Below are 22,844 nucleotides of genomic sequence, written 5' to 3'. Positions count from 1 at the left end.
AGATACTGCGTTTTGGATGTGTCAATGGGGGAATGATATTTGGCTTTCAAATCAAATCAAATTTTATTTGTCACATACACATGGTTAGCAGATGTTAATTTGGTACCAATCGGTTAGCAGTTATTTTAAAAGTACATTTTAAGGGTTAAATACTGAGTCATGAAGCAGATAATACAGGGAGATGGATTAGGCTATTGGTGGATGTCAACCACATTAATTTCATTGTTGTAAATACTTAAGCTACCAATAACAAGTCAAGTCACTTTTATTTAGAGACATCGATAGGAAAATAAGGAAAATTATGTCTAAATTTCCATTGGCCAAAATAATATGGGGTGGAGATTATAATACAGTATTACATGATAATCTAGATAGATGGCCTTCTTTGTTTTCTCAATAATGGGGTTAGAGTTTAATTCACTCCTTTGTTTTTCATCCTTGCATATAACAATTCCAAGATAAATTACCTTATCTTTAATTGGGATTCCATATACTTCCTGTAAAACACGGTCCTAGAAAACAAAGAAGAAATTGAAAGAGAGAAAACAAAGAAGAAATTGAACCTCTGGTTACTGAGAGCTATTTAATTATATGGTCATGTTTTATTGTCCAAAGCTGAAGGGTTATCCAGATCGGTTTATGTCTCGTTATCACTTGACTTGATTCTTTATTATTTTATTTGGAGGAACGAGCCTCACTATCCACGGAAAGATATTCTCAGTAATACCCAAGAACAAGGAGGTCTTGAGGTTTTAGATTTCAATACTCTAAATAATACCATATTAATGGTGGTTTTAAGTTTGGCCGTACTTTTCTTAGCGGATGTACAATCATCGCGAATTAAATAATGGGGCTTTTCAGCCCCGAAGTGAACATAATTGTACACTGGCAAACTCGATCAAAAAGGGTTGAGGGGTTTACGTTGTCAACTTCCCTTGCTTAGGGACCATAGATCGCCGCGGGGTATAAGGCGCGGGTAAGTGGAGGAGGGTGTCTTTTATGAGTTTGAATCGGAGCCCGTGAGTTTGAAACGCAGCCTCTGTGTCAGCAATGTGGAGTTCTGGGAAAAGCAGCAAATGTGCCTACTCTTGGCATGTGGACTCCAGACAGCAGTTTGCAGATGCAGCGCGAGTAGGCAATATAGGCTACATAATGAGATTAGTATGGATAACAGCGAGAGTATTTGTGTTTGTCAAACGCAGTCAAGCATCGCTCATGTCACCAGAATAAGACCCTCGACATTTATTGGAAAGGAGTATCAAGATCACCGTGCAGTTTCAACACCCTGTGATATTCATCATAACTTTTCATCTGTAGCCTAATAAACTGCATGCTTTCCTTCGTCATAGTGGGAGGACCATACAACATATCATCGTGTGGCTCGATATTATGGTTATTATAACAATATTTGAGCATAAAGGCGTTTCCACCACCATTTCAAGATCCCACCATATCATGTCAAACTATGAAATTCCGTCAGCAGGAAATGCATTTATAATTGTATCGAAACTCCTGTTTCCATCACAGCTGTCTTGATATTTTTTATTTGGTATGACTCTACTCACATAAAAACTGGGTGGAAACGTGGTTATTGACAGTATTTCCCAAATTAATATTTTTCTTGGCCAGTTGCTGTAGAGTAGACCCAAATAGGACAAAAATACCCAGGATATGGCTTCTTTCACAGCACAAAACAGCAAATGGTAAATTCAGTTACTAGTATCTGCTGCAAGGACTACTTTGTATACAACGTTATGGGTTTATATACATCATTGAACTTTACTTATCTATAGGTTTTGCACATAAACAGTATTTTGCTCTGGGCTCTTTCCATGGGTATAGCACAACCAAACATGCTCCTTCACAGACGTATTTCCATTCACGAGATAAGAATGCGGCTTTCAAATAATGTTGCATTGCACAACATTCAAGAGGCTCAAGTTCAAATCGGCAATGCAAGGCCAGAGTTTGTAGGTTTTAAATTTGTTTTCAGTAGCAAACCACGCCCATTTTAGACGTCGTAGTTGCAATCAGCCAATCTCTGTTGGGAAGGCGGAGGTACCAACTTCACTGATTGGCTGGTTTGAAAATAGCTAAATACATTATTTTCGCAATTTAAATCCTCATGTTTTGCTGCGAAAAAGTGGAAGGACACTCACTCACTTCTAGCGAAACGTGCAAGGTAAGTAAGTCATTGTTTGCTGAAAGCTCCTTTATTACCTAGCAGATTCATGTGAATCACATAGAAATAATCGAAGAGCAAGAACCATGTTTTGCAGCTAGCTTTAATATAACATTTGTTAACTGAGTTTAGCTAAGGTGACTTGTTAGATTGAGCAAATTTGCCAACCCAATCTAACTTTTTACCAACCTATCCACAATAATTGTAAATTGACTAAATTTGTTTTTTTAAATATCTGTCTTGAAAAATAAATACGCGTTTTTAGCTAAGATAGAAGACAATGAATGGCACAACAGACTCGCTTTAACTTTAATGTAAACTTTTGTCTAACTTCTGTCTCAGGACATTAGCCATCTATCGTCATGGGATCCAGCGAGAGCAAGGTTGTTGTGGCCTCAACGCCCAAACATGACCCCAGCCTTCGGATCAAACACGACCGTCTCTCTCAGCTTGTCGACCCACGGTCTCCATCTGTAGCCATTGACCGCACACCCATTCAGGTAACGTTAACTGTCAAGGGCCAGCATTTGAAAATGGTTTATTTACTCACTTTTAACGCATGCATTTGAATTCAATTAGAATACTCCTATCATGTGTAATTGTTCTGTTTACTGTGTCTAAATTCCTGTCTGTTCTGGCTGTATATTTTGTCTATAAACTGCCAGCACCATTTCACCAAGTCTAATTCTGGTTAAATGTACTTTACGAATATAGCCCCACAGTGGAGCTGTTATAAAACCAGGGAAATAGTTCCAATCGTTTTACCATCATTACTTTTTTTGAAACCATTCAAATGAAGGTCTGTGTTTCATGTAGGCTTACCCTGGGGGGGATGTTTTTGATTACCTTGCAATCTCTCTATGCTCAGGTGAAAAATCTAATGATTTAAACCCCCCCCCCCCCCCCAAAGAAAAATACAAATTTGACTACCATAAAGAAATGCTAATGCCTGGATTATCTGTAATAGGGTAGCCTAGTGGTTAGAGCGTTGGGCTAGTAAATCAAGGTTGCAAGTTCGAATCCCCGTGCTGACAAGGTACAAATCTGTCATTCTGCCCCTCACGGTTCCTAGGCCGTCATTGAAAATAAGAGTTGTCTTAATTGACTTGCCTAGTTAAAAAAAAGTGCTGAATCTAGGCAAAGGAAATCATTTCTGGATTAACTATTTAATTTAGTTATGTAATAGCAAATTAACAAATTGGCAACATTTCTGTGAAGTGTCTTGTGCAAGTTTTACATTTACAATACCTGTTAGCAAAGGTGTCAGCTAGATGCCTTGTAGGGATTTGTAGTTTTGCATGATGTCCACTTTGATCCTAATTAGCATTTTAAAATCTGAGTAAATAGAGCTGACTATTGATAAACTTCCTTATGCGAGAGTTACATTGTTTTCAAAATGTCACTCGGGTAAGCTTACACGAAGCACAACCCTAATTTTTAAAGCGTTTCTAAAAATCCTCCATTGGGGAGGAAAATATAGGTGGAGAAGAGATTGGAACCAATTTTTATTTTTACCCCTAGGTTTTATGGGTATTATGACACCACCACTGTGGGGCTTTATATAAAAGTGATTGCTGATTCACTTCTTGAATTGATTATACATCCAATAAAAAATGTTCTTCCTCCCGTCTGTGCCAACATTACTAGATTAAACACTAAGATTACTAGAGACGATAGGGCAGAGATACTTTTGGCAATGTAGTGTGAAGATACTTTCTCATTCCATAGTCATGGGCATTAATATGGTGTTGGTGCTGCTTTAACAGCCTCCACTCTTCTGGGAAGGCTTTTCACTAGCTGTTGGAATATTGCTGCGGTACTTGCTTCCATTCAGCCACAAGAGCTAGTGAGGTCTGGCACTGATCTTAGGCGATTTAAGCCTGGCTCACAGTTGGCATTCCAATTAATCCCAAAGGGTTTCAATGGGGTTGAGCTCAAGACTCTGAAGGCCAGTCAAGTTCTTCCACACCGGTCTCAACAAACCACTTCTCTATGGTCCTTGCTTTGTGCATGTGGGCATTTGTATTTGTTAGGGATCCCTGTTAGCTGCTGCCAAGGCAGCATCTACTTTTCCTAGATTTCAAACACATTAAGGCACTTACATTACACATGAAACAGTACATCATATAACATTATTACACCACAACATATCCACAATACAAATGGTGTAATGCCACTACACAACAATATTGCAATGTACGTGTGTAGAGTGTGCGTGCTTGTATGTGTGTCTGTACCTTTTGTGTGCGTCTCTTCACAGTACCCGCTGTTCCATAAAGTATATTTTTGCCTGTTTCATTTTTTTTTTGATTCTACTGTTTGCATCGGTTACCTGATGTGGAATAGTTCCATGGAGCTATGTAGTACTGTGCGCCTACCCATTGTCTGTTCTGGACTTGGGGATTGTGAAGAGATGTTTTATGGGGTATACATGGGTATCTGAGCTAGTAGTTTAAACAGACCGCTCGGTGCATTCAGCTTGTCAACACTTCTTACAAAAACAAGTGGTGATAAAGTCAATCTGTCCTCCACTTTGTATAATGAAAGATTGACATGTATTTTATCAATGTTAGCTCCCCATGTACTTTTAAAGGGATGGCCATGCTGCCCTGTTCTAAGCCAATTGTGTTTTTCCAAGGTCCCTCTGGCACCTGACCACACGACTGAACAGTAGTCCTAGTGCGAATACTTGGGCCTGTAGGACCTGCCTTGTTGATAGTGTTAAGAAGTCAGCTTTATTATGGTGTTTCTCCCTGTCTTAGCTACTGTTGTATCAATATGTTTTGACTATGACAGTTTACAATCCAGAGTTACTCCAAGCAGTTTAGTCACCTCAACTTGCTCAATTTCCACATTATTCATTACAAGATTTAGTTGAGGTTTAGTGAAATTTGTCCCAAATGTAATGCTGTTAGTTTTTGAAATATTTAGAACTTATTCCACCCTTGCCACCCATTCTGAAACTGTTAAGTGTTAGTCATTTCAGTAGCTGAAGTATATAGTGTTGAGTCATCTGCATACATGGACACATTGTCTGAAGCCAGTTTCATGTCGTTAGTGAAGGGGGTCGACGACTAAGGGGCCTAGACAGCTGCCCTGGGGAATTCCTGATTTATGTTGGAGAGGCTTCAATTAAACAACACACTCCGTGTTCTGTTAGACAAGTAACTCTATCTACAATATATAGCAGGGGGTGTAAAGCCATAACACATCCTTTTTTCCATCTGCAATCTGGGTTGGTAACAAGCTGATTGGTCAGCTATTTGAGCCAGTAAAGGGGGTTACTATTCTTGGGTAGTGTAATTACTTTTTCTTCCCTCCAGGCCTGAGGGCAATCACTTTCTAGTAGGATTTAAATTGAAGATATAGAAAAAATGAGTGGCAATATCGTCAGCTATTAACCTCATTAATTTTCCATTGAAGTTGTCAGATTTTGGTGGCTTGCCATTGTTGAAAGTATATTAAATATAAACATCTTGGCATTTAAATGGGGTCGGGAGTTTAGAAGTCTGCGCGATGAATGAATTGCGTGTTCAGTATTGGCTATATAGGCAATTCTTCTAGAATGCCTTTGTGCTAGATTATTATTATTTTTTCAATTTTGAAAATGTAAAATGATATGTGCTGCAAAGAAATACAATGGGCCCCTTTTACGTAGGCTAAAACACCGGCTCTTCTAGCGAACTGCGTTCAGATTCCCGTTGCGGTAGCCTACTTAAGCTTTGTGTAGCCAGTTTCCAGTCTGGGTCGACGTGATCCTTTTTGTTTTTATGTTGTCAAAATGATTTTGCTTTTAGTGTTGCTTAGGAACCGTGTCTAAAAAGCCAATACTTGTCAGGTGACAAGCGTTCCTCTACTGTAGACCAAACTTGGGGGGCCAAGGCAAGTTGGATCTGAAGACCTATGCAGATGTCAGAAATATTTTCTTTTGCAGTAGACTACATGTTGCTGAAATTTCCATTTTGAGATGTGCTCCTCCAGCATGCAGTGGTTGCTGACTTTGCCAACAGGCAGACTACCTCTGCATAATTTTATCTTACAGTGCTGAAATAAGTTTATTTGAAAAAATAAATCAATTTTCGGGATTTCCGAGTCAGCCTTCCTGATGTCATTTCACCCCACATGGATTACGATAGCTTCAGCTCCCGGCATCGGTAGGAAGCAGACTTGTACTGGTGCTCCAGGATAGCACAAGACATTACAAGGTTTTTGCTGCGGGAACCAAAATATTTCTTACAATAGAGCTGCCGGTGACGACAGCTGGTGCAATGGCTATGGAGGTTTGGCTGTTCTTTTGCCTCGAGTGGTTTCTTAAACCCCCTCGGGTACCGAACGGCAGTGGGGCACGATGGACCCAAGCCAGCTGTAGTATCCATCGTAAATGATGAATGGGCTGGTCTCAGGCAGACTCACTGTCTGAGGGTGGTAGCGCTGATCTGAGCCCGAGGTAGAAGCCACTGGAGTGGAAGATGGAACAGAGGGCGGCGGCGCAGGTACCTCTGGATCCGATCTCTAATCGAAAGATGGTGCCGGAACCTCTGGCTCCAGGACGTTGAAGCCGTTTCTGGTCTGGGTTTAACAGGAATGGACCTTTCCCAAACTGTTGCCACAAAGTTGGAAGCACAGAATTGTCTAGAATGTCATTGTATGCTGTAGTGTTAAGATTTCCCTTCGTTGGAACTAAGGGGTCTAGCCCGAACCATTTTGTCCTTCACCAAACTCTAGTTGGCACTATGCATTGGGGCCGGTAGCGTTCTCCTGGCATCCGCCAAACCCAGATTCGTAAATCGGGCTGCCAGATGGTAAAATGTGATTAATCTGGTACTATGTGTGTATGTAATGTCTGTCCCAGTCAAACGTTTGGACAAACCTACTCATTCCAGGATTATTCTTAATTTTTTACTATATTCTACATTGTAGAATAATAGTGAAGACAACTGTGAAAAAAACACATGGAATCATGTAGTAACCCAAAAATGATATTTGAGATTCTAAGTAGCCACCCTTACCCTTTGCCTTGACAGCTTTGTGCATGCATACATACAACAAGAATGTATTCATCTTTCAGGTGGGTGGAACTGTCTCCTGTGTCCCAGTTGTGGAGAGTGAATGCTCCATTCTAGCCAGCGACCCTCGGTCACCCTCAGTCGGTGTCACCCGCACCCCAATGAAGGACTCCATGAGCGGTAAATATCTTAACCAAGTGGCAAAGCTATCCAATCAAGCACTGGAAGGCAGTGAACATCTGTGCCTCACATACTCCCTTTAAAAAAAAATCTTAGCTTGGAAAGCTAGCCTGCGATAGTACTGTTTGTCCCTTTTGAGAAACCGTAGCTATTATAAATTCCTCAATAGTCCGAATGAATCTATGAGCTCAATTGTAATACATTTTGAAGTTTTTGCAGAGGATCTTATTCACACAATTTTACATATTATGTTTGCAGTATTTCTCAAGTAAAAAATGTGCATGAAAACAAGTTGTCTCTTGAATGACAAACACTTAATTTAATTGAAGAATCCTTACTGTTGACGTATGTCTGACGAAGGGGTGTGGACTTCAGCTCGCCTCAGGAATTTTTGTGTGTACAAACAGCTGAAAAAACCCTTGCCGGAGACCAAAATTTCAAACTTTTGAGGCGTAATGCATGTCAAAACTGTTTCGGGTTAGAAGCATGTGCACGCCTTTAGGTCCAGGGGCGGGTAAACTTTTTGGTCTGAGGGGCATACTGGGACATGGAAATTCAACAAAGAACTTGATTGAATGAGCTTGCTGGTCGGATACGTAGTTTTCCCAACCCTAACGTAGCAGGCATAGAAGAAATGCCTGAAACTAGACCAATCTAGTGTAGTAAAGATGGCATGTCTCCTTGTTAATGTCTAAAGTGGTAGTATTTCCCTTGAAAACCGGGATGTTGTTGGACTCTGCAGAGGCTACCCCTGCCCGAAACTGTAGATGCGGCCTTTCGGTGCATTTCAAAAAGCTGATTTTAAACTTCTTTTTTTAAATTTTCAGTGACAGTTAGCTCCTTCGCCCACCGCCTCAGCATGCTCTTCCACGGTGACTCTGTAGAAAGAGTTGCCCCTGTGCCCTTCAAGTTTCCCAACTTCAATGTGGAGGAAGAGGCTGTGGTAGAGGGAGAGTTAGGCTCCAGCGAGCCCCTTCTCTCCCCTCAGCCATCACAGGTCTCCGGTGACATGATCCAGGCCTCTCCCCAGAGCGTGTCTAGTCATATGCTTCTCATCCAGAGTCCCTTCGTTCTCGTGGGGGAAGCCCAGATAGAAGTCGAAGCCGATTTGACTCTGGAGGAAGCCGAAGAGGCCAAGGAGTCTTCACTACACAAGCGCCTGAGTATGAGCTTGATCACCTGCCACGATGGTGTCACCCCATCGCCGACCTTCGCCGAGGTGCACTACGACAGCCCTGCATCTCTTCTCCCTGAAAATGCTGCTGCTGAACTCCACAGGGATGAACCTGACCACGCGTATGCCCTTCCCTCAGTCACCTCTGACCCCGCACAACCTCTGACTCCCATGGCTGAACCATCCATCCCCACCGTTACAGAGTTAACTGAAGTCACGGTTGCTACAGAGATGCTTAAAGTGGAGGAGCCAATGATGCCTGTAACAGTGTCGCCTGTTGTACCATCCACAACCACTGGCCCCAGAGTGAGCCAGCAGCAGCCCCAAGCCACTGGGATCCGCTGCCCTACCTTCGACACCAAGAGCCCCAGTCAAGTGGTATTCAAGCCCCAGTGGCTAGGGAAGGGCTTCGGGGCCACAGGGGTGAGGGCCAGAGGTAGAGGAGGCAAGGGGGGCTCGTCCTCTTCACCACTCTCCGTCCAGGTTGGAAACAAGAATGCAGCCAATGAGAACAAGGGGCAGTCGGTCAAACAGAAGCAGAGAGGTACGTGGGTGTCTTTGTTGATCATTTTTAGCCAAGTCCCCCCCCCCCCTTTATTTTTTTAAACTCCCTCTCCTCTCTCCCGTGTGGCAGACAAGGCACTCGTGGCTGAAGGCCGCTCCCCTCTGCAGATGCTCAAGGAGACCAACTCCCCCCGGGAGCAAGCAACACAGGTATATATCTGGTGTACACTAGGGCTGTGACAGTCATGGAATTTCAGGTGATGGTTATTGGTCATCGTTATAATAATTTGTATAGAAGCATTGTGGGAGTCCCCATTCAAGTCAACAATGGTTGGATGTGGCCGTTGTGAGATCGTCACTATCTGGGCAAGCGGTTTTCAAAATGGTCTTATTTTAAACCAAACCTTAACCACACTGCTTACCTTAAGGCACCACAGTTTAATAGGGATTATTTTCTTTCTTTAGTCATCAGACAAACTTTACCAGCTGAAAGTAAACATAAATACAATATATTATTGTGTATATATTTACACATGAAAAAAAGCCTCTGTAGAAGTCTTAAGACAGAGAAATGAATTGACGCACTGGGAACATGTCATTTTAAGAAAATGGCTGATAAAGATATGCTAATGCAGTTCAAATGTGCTTTCCATAAGTATGACCATTTATGTCACGTGAATATAACTCTTATTTATAGATCACTTCTAAACTGACCAGTAAATATCAAATATACCTTTTACAAATACATTAGCATGTTTAATACATTTTGTTTCAAGCAATAGAGCATATTCTGGACAAATTCTCATCACTTTGCTCAATTTGTCACAGACAAGGATTTTGAATGGCTGTTGCAATGTGCAGATTATTTATCAGCTATGCCTGCCACATGTAAGGTCCTCTGAGTTATTTCTGGTGACGCTTGTGTCATGGGCCCTGTGCCTATTCTTGGCACACATTGAAGTGGCATCAGCTCTCACAACTCCTCTGATTGCTCCAGTGTCACAAGTGCCGTCAAGCCACAATTTGTTCATGTTTTTTATAGCAGTGGCTCCCTCATTGAACGCGGCTACCTGCTGCACCGTCAATGCGGCTTTTGTCCACGAAGACAGTTTTGGGGCATCGTAACCATATTAGAGTTCAGGCACTTTTTTAAAATTTACGTTCTGGGTTCCTCCGTGCTACATTCTATTTGAGGAAGTTATCATTTGACATCCTATGATATACAGGTACCATTTTCTGTGCAACCTCGCTCTATTTAAAAAAATATATATATGTGTGTATATATTTTAAAAAAAAATATATATATATATATATTAAAAATGTATGGCCTCAAGGTTTTTGTGACAGGGTGGCTTTTCACCATTTTTCTATGGCTTGCTGACACCAGCACCAAAGCACACACCGATCCTGCAGTTGAAAGTGAATCCTCTCTTGAGCCATTGAAGAATATGTTAATGTCTGATGGCATCCTCCTTCAGCAACTCTGCCTGGGTCTATATCTGCGTATGCTCTTCTAATTATCTTTGCAGCACTCTCCATTGACTGTAGCCCTCTCTGCAACTAAAGTGTGAGGGGGGGGGGTACTTGTCTGTTGACATTAGACATAACTACAGGACACAATGTCAGCATGCATTTACTTTATGTAAAGCTAATTTCTCACTAATCTCATTAGGCTACCGCCCTATGACGCCATAGGCCTATGTGACCGTCCCATTGTATAGGTGTTTTCCTGTCACTCTGTTTTTAACTTGGAATACATTTTCTGGAGCAAGGAAATAAATATGATTTTTACACAGCTAGAAGAACCATCCCCACATTTTATATCAAAAGCCACATCTCCCCTGGAGGAAGTGTAAACACTCCTAAATGCATCAAGATCCCATTTTATAATGACTGAAGTCTGGATTTTTCAGTATTTAGGCACTTAGGGCAAAATCAAATAATGTACACGTTGGTTTATTTGAGACGTGAAATAAAAGCCACTGTTGGCTGTCTGGTTGATCGCTGCTACAGTAGTTATCTTCATCTCAACGCGCTGCTGTGGGATACCTCCTCTACCTGTACTGCCTCGCTCGGCGGCTCAAATTATTTTTCTTTCATTCACTGCTTTTCTCGCATTGGCTAACTGAGATTGCCTGTTTTTATTCACATACTGTAGTTATCATCTTCGATTCTCGTTTTATGTTGATTCTTTGCAGGAGATTTTATTTAGTTCAAATGTCCCAGCACATTTTCAATCAGGTAGCTGGAAAGAGCCTTTTTTTAGATGCCAGTAACCAATCGCATGTCAGGAAATTACTAATCTTTCAGAATTACGTCTACAAAGGATATAGCCATGTATGGCATAGCTAACAATGTGCTCTGGAAAACAAACTTTTGAATAAATAAAAAAAATGTGGTTGAAGTTCTACATGAAACATGCTGTCAAGAATGATATTTATGGTAGGTGTAGTTGACGGCGTTGGGATAAAATGATACTTGTTTACTTTTGATTTTTGTACATTTTATGGACGTTGCAAAATATCACAATCAGAAAATGTGAAAGATGGAAGCAAAATCCCAATGTTTGCCTGTGGTGCCTGGCCTTAAGACCAAATAGCAAAATGTGTTTATTTTTTTTTAACCATTTTGACTTTGCCACTGGCCCAACTAGTGGGAACCCCATTGCGAGTGTACCCACCAATATTTGTTGAATCAACTGACATAACAAAAAAATACATTCAACTAAACGGTGACATCTGTTAACATAATTAGAATGATCATTCTATATTACCATGGAAATTATCGCATGACAATACCAGGCAGCCATTGTGTATTTACCAATCGGTTCAACAGTCAAATTGCCGGGGTCAGAGGTTGCAAGCCCATTTTCTGTGCTACAAGACCTTGCTTATTTCAGCAAGGAGCAACAAAGTTTCATCACGTTGTAAAAGAGCCCATGTTACTTGGGACATGTTATTCGTTTCTAAATAATACGAATAAATGTTTTTTTGAAGAGAAACATATTTTAATTTCATGACTGTCGTCATCCATAACGGTCTGTTATACGGTAATTGTGCCAGCCCTAATGTACACACACTTTTCCCTCAGGGAACTATCTGCACATGTGCTTGCATCGATATCTCATTCTTTCATGTCTGCACACTAAAGCCTAAGGAACAGGATTTCTCTATTTGGTGGGTCAGGGGAAAATGAACAATCTGTTTTTAAACCTCTGGTCTGTCTCTCTCTTCCCTCTCTGCCCATCAGATGAAGCTGAAGGTGTCCACCCCAGACAGACAGAGGCTGGGTCAGATGGACCGGAGAGTCCTGACTGTGTCCATGGACAAGGAGAACCCATAGATGGATGTTGCAGAGGAACATGCACAAACACTAACTGGCCAGTGTATAGAATCTTGCCATTTTTCGATCTGTCTAATAACAAGCCTTTTTTAAAGTGTACAGTCTCTTTTTAACTGACTTTTTCAAACTGCTAACAAATTATAATGTGTACATTGTTTTTGGAAGTGCCATCGATATGATTTGTCTTTATTTCAAGTGTCCGTATCATTGTATTTGCTATCCTGTCCTTTTTATGTAAATAAATTTGCTTTAAATCTATTTTTGTGTTAAATAGAATACACCTATAAGGGGGGGTACATTTTTATTAGTTGTAAGGTATGGCTTTACTTAGCACCTTAAGAAAAGGGCTTGACAAATTTAAATGAATGATTTACTATATGCACAGTCTGTTCTGATGGTATAGAAAGGCTGTCCAACTTGTCACTTGTGTGTGATGCCATTGGAAAGAAACGTAATCACTTCACATTGAGATATTGTGCTGTACAAAGTCGCTGTTATGTTTCACTTGCACAACAGGTGGTAAAACAAACCACGTGTGTAGCCGTTACTGTCACTTAGATATGCACAACCAGGCAAGGTTCCTCCAGTCTTCTGACGAATATGAAATGTTGTGGTTTTTGTACAGCTGCCTTTTTTCTTTTGTCTGTCCACCATAATAGATATTATCATCCCATCTGTCCAGCCATTGGGAAGTAGGCCAAAAGATTAGACCCCAACTCATGGTAAACATGTACATACGTCAACTTTCAGACAAACACTAATGTAGAAATCTGCAAGCTAAAAAAAAATGTCATCAAATGTGACTCTAGAAATATAAGGGGGAAAAAACCCGGAACTAACAAGGGAATTCTAACAAACATCCGTTCGACACATTTTACTGCTTACACATTCATCTGACAACATTTTAACTCTCCTTGCATATAAAAGTATGTAACAACCTAGACTGTAGGTTTACAATAACTATCAGTGGTTTTATTTTTTTTATCTTATCCTGTTATTTCATCCAAGTATATCGTTTCCATTTTGACAACTGCTCCTTTTGACATGAATATTTTCCTGCATTTCCTATAACGCTAGAATTCCGTTTTTAACCTTGACAAATCATTCCTTCATTGATGCAACAATCATGTTTTTCTACGAAAGTCCCCCACCCGCCCAACTCTAAACTTGAGTTAGAAGTAGGAAGAGACGAGACTTTCTCATCATAATCCTATCAAATCGAATAAGACTTGGCACAATAAAATATAACTTCTTTAACCCACAACTTCCTAGTCCCCCCCCCCCCCCCCCCCCTCTTCAATCTACCAGTTTTTCATGATACCCTTCTATCTCCTCTTAGTCTTTCGTTCTCTGTTCTCTAGAGGACTGGCTCAGTTCCATATCTTCAGGAAGCTGTCCCAGGAACCTGTGCAGCATGCCATTCCGTCCGAGGATACTCCGATGCAGCTCACCCTGTTGTCATGACCAGCCAGCACTCCTGAGCCATGAAGAGAATCACATCAGTATAGAATGGATGCAAATATTGTTTGCCTACATTGCATCCACATTCTCTCCCTCTTTCTCCCTTCGTCCCACTCGCGTTCTCCTTTCTCTTCTCACCATCCCCTCTTACTTACTCATACTGTCTCTCTTTCTGCCTCCAGTCACCCTCTCTCTTCTCTCTCTCCCCCTGCGTACTCACCCACTCTCTCGGCTTTAAGCATGTCCCAGATGTTGACGTTGAAGTCATCGTATCCGGCTAGGAGAAGTCTGCCAGAGAGGGACGCGGCGAGGGAGGTCACCCCACACATGATGCCCGAGTCCTGGTAGGTGATGAGCTCCTGGTCTGCCCTCAGGTCATACAGCTTACAGGTGGCATCGTCTGAGCCCGTTATAACCGCATTACCATTGGGGAAGAACTGGACAGAGTGGAGAGGACGTGGTCAAAGCAGTGGTCTCTCTGGTGGTCTGGAGAGCTACAAGGCGGGTGTAGGCTTTTGTTCACCTCGTTAAATGAATCAACTGTTTGAGCAAACGGTTGCATCAAATTCATTTTTTAAGTTAAAATTATATTCCTTAAATTTGTAAAAACGTAGAAGTCTTTCTCCACGTGAACTGCTGGGTTCAATGCATCTGACTATCAGAATACTAAACTATCAATAAACAAATAAATGCTGGGGTTTCTCACCCCGATGGCGTTGATGTCACTCTCGTGGCCGCTGAACGTCTGTCTGCAGGTGGCTTCCCTGATGTCCCACAGTTTGGCTGTGAAGTCACACGCCCCCGAGATGAACATCTTGAAGTCGGGGGACACGGCCAGGGACATGCAGTCACCCAAGTGGCCCGCGAAGATGGTCTTCTCTGTCCCTGTCTCGATGTCCCATAGAATACTATAACGTTTGGACGGAATAGGAGGGGAGGATGGGTATAGAGGTGGGCAAAGAAGACGGCAGGGACATGGCCAAAGAAGAGAGGGTTGCGAAAGAAGGGAGAATTAAACGATATATATAATTTAACTAGGCAAGCCAGTTAAGAACAAATTATTATTTACAATGACTGCCTAGGAACAGTGGGTTAACTGCCTTGTTCAGATTTTTACCTTGTCAGCTCGAGGATTCGATCTAGCAACCTTTTTGGTTACTGGCCCAACACTCTAACCAATAGGCTACCTGCCGCCCCAATGTTTAGGACACCATTGCATAAAAGTAATAGATAAGACTATGCAGATCAAAAGAAGGGTACAGTACAATCCATAGAATTAGAATGATATGGTAACATTATCAGATTGGACTGATCTCTGGTCAGTCATTGTATCCCCTTAATGCACACATCCACCCGGCACAGCCAGAAGAGGACTGGCCACCCCACAGCCTGGTTTCTTCCTAGGTTTTGGCCTTTCTAGGGAGTTTTTCCTAGCCACCGTGCTTCTACACCTGCATTGCTTGCTGTTTGGGGTTTTAGGCTGGGTTTCTGTACAGCACTTTGAGATATCAGCTGATGTACGAAGGGCTATATAAATAAATTTGATTTGATTTGAAGACTCATAGAGACTCCCATCTCTATGATCTTACCAGGTGCAGTCGCCAGAGCTGGTGATGATCTCACTGTCGTTAAGGAAACGACAGCAGGACAGGTAACCTGGGCAATAAGAGAGAACACCATCAGATAAACACAAGCATGAGCGATTGCTGTATTGGATAGACTATATAAATACTACCTCGTATGTTCTTAGGTTGAGTTTGATCGAAATGACTCATCGTTAAACGTGTTGCCAGTAATGCTGTCTTAATGAGTGCGGTACCTGTGTGTGCGGCCAGCTCACGCATGACCTTGACGTTGCCGTCCTTGCCCTTGAGGTTGTAGATGGAGCACATGTTGTCGAGACCGCCACACGCCACCATGTTCCCTGAGGGCGCGTAGGCACACGTCATCACCCACGAGGACTTCAGAGGGATGGCGTTCACCTGAGCGGAGAAGCACAGTGATTCCTCACGTGGACCAGTGTGTATGTGTGTGAACGCGCATATGTCAATGTGAGCACTTAATATTACGGTATATGGTTGATATTACAGAATATGGTTGATATTACAGGATATGGTTGATATTACAGGATATGGTTGATATTACAGGATATTGTCATTACATGCCATATTCAAGCAAAAACACTGTCCCATGACCGAAACTCCCCAGACTGTAAACCCAGCCGCAGTCCGCCATACCTTGTTGGTGGTCAGGGTGTCCCACACTATCAGCTTTCCATCTTGAGAAGCACTGACACACAACCTGGTAGAGAGAACAAGTCCAGAGTAGAGCAACAGAAACAGACAGCGGGAGAGAGAGAGAGACAGCGTACATTAAAAGATGCAGCAGCCCAAGGGAAATAGACAGATCGATAATAGATACAGAGACTATTCTGTCTCAATGGCAACATGTCTTCACTATGACTGATCTAAAAAGCCATGACATGGTAACTGACTAATGCTACTGCACTTTTTCCCTATTGCCAGGTGTTTCCCGGGACAAATGATGATGGGGATGATGATGCTGGTGATGATAATGACGATATAGTGTACTATGTAGTTATGTCTAGCCACTATGGAGGAGTGTGTGTGAATATGTTGTCTGTTCAGTGTTCACAGTTGCCAAATGAGTTCCCCTTTGAGGGACAATAAAGTTGTATTGGATTGTATTGTGTTAAGACCGAGAGAGGCATTGTAACCAGTGCTGGGCTTAGAGTTAAGTTAGTAAAAGCTGTCTTTTAGACCCACTAAATGTAGGACACCCCAAGTATTGTAAACCCAGGAGAAGCTAATAAGCTTACTAACTTGCTACAACTGAGAAAGAGAAGAGATAAGATGAAATGAGAATATAGGGAGAGGTAAGAAGGAGAGGAGGACAACATGAAGGGTAAAAGGTTGGTTAGTGCATATTCAAGTTATAGTATCAGCAATAATTAATTGATTCAGGGTTAATGTTGGTTTAAAGTGTTGCCAGACAGTCAGTTAGTGTTTCCTGGCGCCACTAATTCATCCAATTAAAACAAGGGATGGGATTGCCACACCAATCCAATTAACCAGTAAACGCAGAGCACCACGTGACGCCTGTTTTAAACTATGGCAGTATTTGTCACAGCAATATGTTTGAATGAACGGATGAGCAGATTAATATATATATTGCTATAATGGCTAATGATAGAGCTAACATAAATTATTGAACGATTGAATGAATACTTAAATGAATACTTGAACGACTCGACCAGAAATCCTCAGGAAAAGAGTGCAGGCTAGAAGTCTGTGAAGGGTCATTGTCCACTTTGAGCTAGTGGTCCAGTTTGTATGTGTATGCATGCCTATGTGTACGTTTGTGTGCCTGTTTGTGTTTGTGTGTGGGTGTATGTGTGTTTACTTGGTGTCAGTGCCCCAGTGCATGGCATAGATCTTGGCCAGGTGACCCCTCAGCGTCTTCCTGGTCTTCAGCTGGACACGCCCCACCAGCGTCGTCCCAGCAACCGCCTCCTGCAGGGTGGTGTCCTGCACTACCTTTCGGGCCTCCTGTAGAGTGATGGTTGTGTACGGTCAAGTTATGGTTATACTAACTATGGTCCACTTAAATATGGCTAAAACCACTGTCATAACTATTGTAATTTTCAAGGTGTGCTGCTGCTGCTGCAACCTGGTCTCAGAAGAAAACGTATTGCATTTTACAAAACTGCTGTTTACACCTTCTCCTCCTGCCCTTGGACGAACAGAGCGGTCAGGGGTGGGGATGTATGGTCATAGCGGTTGTCATAGATATGACTCTGGTGTTATGAACACCTATACGGAGAAGGACAGTGATTCCTCTCTGGACCGTAAGGAGAATCAGAACAGTTAGGATGTTATATTATTGTATTATAATCTCTTTTAGCCCAAGGGAAAGTTTTCCAAGAGTCCTTAACAATTTTTTTTTTAAACATGTAGAAATTAGAAAAACAACAAAAGCTGAAATTAAAGCACAAAAACAAAGTTTCGCATTCCTATTACCTAGACATATTATGAGTAACACCCCCCAGCCCCTCCCCCCTCCTTCCCCTTACCCACATACCTCATGTCCACATATGAATTTAAATGCAACATAACATATTACTAGAACTTCATAGACCCACTCTAGTCATTCAATACATTTTATGAATTAATCTCTTCAAACAACTATTTGGCAAGTTTTTAAAACGTTTTGTCAAGAAGTTCCAGGACTGCCCTGAGGCAAAATCTCTTTTGCCCAGTTCTAAAATAGGGTTTTTGTGGTCTATACGTGGCCTTTGGTGGTCTATAGGATGATGATTCTTGTTCAGTTTAAGGTTGATGATCATGATCAAATGTTCAGCAAAATGCAAATAGTTGAATAAAGTACTGGCATATGAGATCCAAGGAACACAGACAGGCGTTCTATTCACACTAGTGATTGATTATTGCCTAGCGGTTAGAAAGGAGACTCAGCATCCGGAGGGCTGCCAGTTCGAATCCTGGGTCTGACGGGAAGAAAATGGGCGGGAAATGAGCTGGCAAATAAAGGGTTGCTGGTATCAAATCCTAAATGACATTGCCTGCCGTGGTGCTCTTGGGCAAGGAACTTAGCCCCCCACAACAATAGCTCCCCGTGCGCCCAGTGTGGCAGCGCCCGCAACTCTCCAAAACCTGTATATGTACTGTATGTGTGTGTACTGTATGTGTGTCTTTGAGAGGGGTTGACTTAAAAGCGGAAGTCAACATTTGGTTGGATGCTGTGTGCAATTGACCAATAATGTGATCTTAATTATTGGTTGATAACTGACAGTGATCTGATCTTTGAGGTTGTCCGCCTCCTTTCGCAGCTCCTCCATTTCGCCCATGGCAACGGTTGGTAGGCGTTGTCACCGATGGAGACAGGAAGTGAAATCAGGTGAGCAGACGTAATCCTGGGGGAAAAAATGGAAAATGGTATTTGATCAGTTAATTATCCATTCTTCTCACTGTAATGTCAATGTCTTGTACCTGTACACAGCAACGCATGATATATATATGCATGTTACCAGCTTTTTAGATCAAGGTCTACCCTTTTCTTTGTTGTTTAGCTACTGTTTTGCAATTCAAACCTCCCTCAACTGCTTTGCAAACCCTCACAAACACAGACACACACCCACACACACACACACACACACACACTAATACCCATACACTCACAAACCCACACCCATAGTCAAACAAGCTCACTTGCACAGATATGCATATGCACACACACATACAAGCGTGCAACTACATGAACTAGTTCATATGACACATACGGCATATACATGAACACACTTTCCCACCCTGATTGTAAACTCAAACCTGTATGGTGTGTCATCTTAATGCTCACACTTTTCTTGTTTGACATCTCTCCTCATCTTCATGCTTATACTAGCTAAGCGAAGACAGTATTTACTCTGCCCTTTTCTATCTCAATACACTTTAGTGCCATAGACTTTGAAAGCTTTCCAATCTTACGTCAGCCCGGAAAGCACTTGTGTTTTTGTGATTCCAGTGATATCACTTCACTGAATCAATGAGGACTGAGTAGTTTTTTCACAGACCAAAATATTCTAAGTTTAGGCCCACTATACAGTAAAGACAAAAAGTCGGAATCAACTTTCTCAAGTATCTCTGTCACATTATCAAATAAGAAACTTTTAAACTGGCAATGGTATCAGACTATTCTCTATGAAATCAGAAGATAACCCTTACTTTAAAACACTCTAAACAGGATAATCACATAACATAACATTTCATGTAACATCCACACATCTAATAACATGTTTTCATAATATTTGTGTCAGATTGAATTATTTGGATCGTACTCGATCTTACCTTGAAAACTACCAGGAGAAGAATAGCCTTATATCCCTGGCTTTGATGTCTTTCTGTTTCTTTGCTTCAATCTCTCTCTCTCTCTATTTGTCTAAAGTGTCTCTGTCAAATCTCATTACCAAATTAATTTGCCTCTCATTTGTTTGAGGAGAAAGGTAGAGGGAGAGAGTAGAGGCAGTGACTCAGAGAGAGAAAGATATTCCCTTTCTGTTGTTCCTATCTGTCTAGGACTGTAGGGTACATGCATGTATGAAAACACTGTAAATCGTACGTCTAAATATAGAAATGCCTAAAATAATTAACCCTAAGGCGATTGCATCCATCTGAAGTTAGCTGCGCTCATAGGTGTCCTGCTCCCTCACCTAAAGGGAGTAGTATCCACAATGGTCACCTTATCTAGCCTTCATCTGATTTAGGCCATAGATTTGGTTCCCTGAGAAAATTACATTTATAAATAGTACTAACCCAATAAAACGGGACCGTTTTTTTAAAAGTGTTTCAACTGTGCTATTGCCCTTTTGCCATCCTGTCCCTGAGACCCTGGCCTGCCATTGTTGCATGTGATTAAATGCCTGCTAGAGGTTGTCGCAGAGTGGAGTGCATGAACACAGAGAGAGAGGGGGGGATGGGAGAAAGAGAGAGAGAGAGAGAATGGGGGTGGGGCTGTGTGTAGAGGCGACGCAGGAGAGAGTGAGTTTAAATCCTAGTGGCTGAGATTTTAAAGGAAGCCTTTTGAATCAAATCTGCTCTCATCCGATTACTGACTGCTCTTTGCATCTGGATAAGAGGTGGAGAGAGAGAGAGGGGGGCGTGATAGAGAGATGGGAGAGGGAGGGGCAAACTGGTGGTGGTGGATAAGAGGGAGGGAGAAGGGAGAGAATGGGGTGGTTAAAATCTAGGATAGGGTGAGAGAGGTGATTTCTGTATTAAATGGGGAATGAACTAGAGCTAGTGACTGTAGGGATGTGTAAGTCGATCTTGTTTTCTCGCTGTAAATGTTTCACCTTTTCACTATTGACACGGCATCAGTATTGTGTCACATACTATTAGGCAGATTGAAAAATGTTAACGGTGGCCATCCCTTAGTGAGAATTTAGCACTAAAACAGGCTTTTCTCAGAACGGGACTGAAGAACTGTTTCCAATTTGTAGCAAGACACTAGTTTTGATTTGAATGACGACGCCTTAACTCTGTTTCTGTGCTATGAAAGGGTCTAACACAAAGTACCAAGTTTCAGCACCTATGCCAGCTAGACACCCACAACACTAGTGATACCACTGGCAGAGAATCAAATGTATTCCAAAATGGATGTATCAGAGAGAACACTGTAAAATGCTCTTTAAAAAAACCAAAACAACTAAAAACACTTAAACAAATGATGTGATCATTCAAATGGACTGCGTTAGCCCAATTCGGATTTTGTTTTCCCGCTAATTGGTCTTTTGCCCAATCACATCAGCCCTGAAAAAGATTTGAGGTGAAAAGGTCTGATGTGATTGGTCAAGACCAATTAGTGGAAAAAATATGAGAATTAAGCTGCATGTGTAAACGGTCTGTCAATGAGGAAAATCCACTTAGAAGATACAATGAATGTTTTCCTTTAAGATTATCTGGAAGCAGAGTAGGGCATTAGTAGTGCAATAGTAATATTACATGCCTTATAATATATACATCATATGCAAATCCTCGTTATGATAAAATGTAAAACATTCAATAAATATATCCAATCCAAGTTAATGTTCTTTTTCCATGTAATCTCAAAGGAATTGACCATGCTTCCATACTTCTTAAATTAAATTCCCTACCATGTTGTAAAGAGAAAATTCATAGATTTTTACAGTATTGATTAACTGTTTGTTCTTTGTCGCCATTAAACGGCACCCTCGTCATAGTGCTATCAAATGAAATGGATACTTATCCCACAGACCCCACTCACTTTGATTATATGACAAAATCAGGACACACTCAAACCAGAACTAAAAGTACCTCTACACTCCCCCAAACTAATCTGGCGGCAGCAGGCAGCTGGTAGCCTAGTGGGTAGCCCTTTCCTACATTCAATTACCAAAAGCGCCCTTTTTGGCCTCATGGGTGGAATGTTATTAATATTTTCATCATTTCCTCATTAATAAAGATTATGTAAAAAAAAAATTTTACAACGGATGACAATCCTGTGTTTCTACGTCAAACAGTGCTGCTACGTTTCAGTCTTCTGTGATGTAATATTGGGATGCAAACTCTAAATGTAAGACATTTCAACTCCTATATCTGACATGGTGCAGGTGTCTTATTTTTTTTTAAACCTTGTGTGTGTGATATGTATGCTTTTGTTTCAAAGTAGATTTGTTTAAGACTACCAAGAATCACTCTGGGTGACCCTGATTTAGCCCACTGCAGTAAAAGGTTAAGAGCATTGGTCCAGTAACCAAAAGGTCACAGGTTTTAATCCCCGAGCCAAATAGGTAAAAAAATATATGCCGATGTGCCCTTGAGCAAGGCACTTAACCCAAATTGCTCCTGTAAGTCGCTCTGGATAAGAGTGTCTGCTAAATGACAAAAATGTTCAAATCTGTTTTAACCAAGAGCTCCATACAGAACTACTGTGACCAGGGTGTTTCACTTACACATCTATTCACATATCCAATCAAAGACTACAAACAAACAAAAACAACAATTGAGGTGTAAAAGAAAATGATATGTCTGCCCACTCACCAAATAAGGATGTTCTCCAGTGGGTTTCTTAACCTGTTCTCACTTTTCAGGGTCCCTCTGTTTGGTTGTCATATGTTGTTACTAGACTTTCAGTTTTTTTATTCAGTTTTCCTGTCACACACAGAATGGATATTCCACCCTCTTGCTCTCTCTGTCTCTCTCTCTATATATCTCTCTCTCACACTCTCTCTCCTGTGAGGAACAGATGAGGATTGGAGCGGATGAAGAGAGATCAGGGATGAAGGGATAAATCCAGCGATGGACAGAGAGAGGGTGAGGGGGGTGAGAGAGGGAGAAAGAGAGAGAGAGAGAGAGAAAAAGAGAGAAAAAAAGAGAGAGAGGGAGGGAGGGAGGGAGAGAGAGAGAGGGAAAGAGAAACAGAGAGAGAGAGAGTGGGAGACAAA

At 41.6% G+C, this 22,844-nt stretch overlaps 2 protein-coding genes across 3 annotated transcripts; one reads left to right on the top strand and one right to left on the bottom strand.

Annotated features, from left to right (window-relative positions):
- The first annotated feature begins 1,688 nt into the window (after positions 1-1,688).
- Positions 1,689-12,646, top strand: LOC109902180 (cell division cycle-associated protein 3). The gene is made up of 6 exons (XM_020498316.2): positions 1,689-2,182; positions 2,525-2,682; positions 7,251-7,368; positions 8,196-9,086; positions 9,177-9,256; positions 12,296-12,646. The coding sequence occupies exons 2-6, from the start codon at positions 2,545-2,547 to the stop codon at positions 12,386-12,388; spliced, it is 1,320 nt and encodes a 439-aa protein (XP_020353905.1). The 5' UTR covers positions 1,689-2,182; positions 2,525-2,544; the 3' UTR covers positions 12,389-12,646.
- Positions 11,819-22,647, bottom strand: LOC109901493 (guanine nucleotide-binding protein G(I)/G(S)/G(T) subunit beta-3-like). Of its 2 annotated transcripts, none has more exons than XM_031786565.1 (9): positions 22,441-22,647; positions 18,678-18,800; positions 17,273-17,418; positions 16,087-16,150; positions 15,669-15,831; positions 15,439-15,505; positions 14,556-14,757; positions 14,070-14,286; positions 11,819-13,865 (listed from the first exon to the last, which is right to left on the bottom strand). In XM_031786565.1, exons 2-9 carry the CDS (start codon positions 18,732-18,734, stop codon positions 13,759-13,761), a joined length of 1,023 nt encoding a protein of 340 aa, XP_031642425.1. In that variant the 5' UTR covers positions 18,735-18,800; positions 22,441-22,647; the 3' UTR covers positions 11,819-13,758. The 2 variants fall into 2 exon arrangements, with proteins under 2 accessions (XP_031642425.1, XP_020353082.1); XM_020497493.2 differs by lacking the exon at positions 22,441-22,647 and adding an exon at positions 19,729-19,942 and having other exon boundaries at positions 12,666-13,865.
- Positions 22,648-22,844: the final 197 nt, after the last annotated feature.

The sequence above is a fragment of the Oncorhynchus kisutch genome, linkage group LG13 (genome assembly GCF_002021735.2).
Source record: "Oncorhynchus kisutch isolate 150728-3 linkage group LG13, Okis_V2, whole genome shotgun sequence".
Lineage (NCBI taxonomy): Eukaryota > Metazoa > Chordata > Actinopteri > Salmoniformes > Salmonidae > Oncorhynchus > Oncorhynchus kisutch.
The sequence above is the reverse complement of the archived record's forward strand: the minus strand, read 5'-3'. Positions and strand labels throughout refer to the sequence as shown.

Excerpts from the sequence above, each read along its gene's own strand:
- LOC109902180 (XM_020498316.2), top strand. The coding sequence starts at position 2,545 with ATGGGATCCAGCGAGAGCAAGGTTGTTGTGGCCTCAACGCCCAAACAT. Across the intron at positions 2,683-7,250 it reads TTGACCGCACACCCATTCAG|GTGGGTGGAACTGTCTCCTG; the intron begins GTAACGTTAACT and ends TTCATCTTTCAG. Across the intron at positions 9,257-12,295 it reads CCCGGGAGCAAGCAACACAG|ATGAAGCTGAAGGTGTCCAC; the intron begins GTATATATCTGG and ends TCTGCCCATCAG.
- LOC109901493 (XM_031786565.1), bottom strand. The coding sequence starts at position 18,734 with ATGGGCGAAATGGAGGAGCTGCGAAAGGAGGCGGACAACCTCAAAGAT. Across the intron at positions 14,758-15,438 it reads AGCTCTGGCGACTGCACCTG|TATTCTATGGGACATCGAGA; the intron begins GTAAGATCATAG and ends CAAACGTTATAG. Across the intron at positions 14,287-14,555 it reads GTGACATCAACGCCATCGGG|TTCTTCCCCAATGGTAATGC; the intron begins GTGAGAAACCCC and ends CACTCTGTCCAG.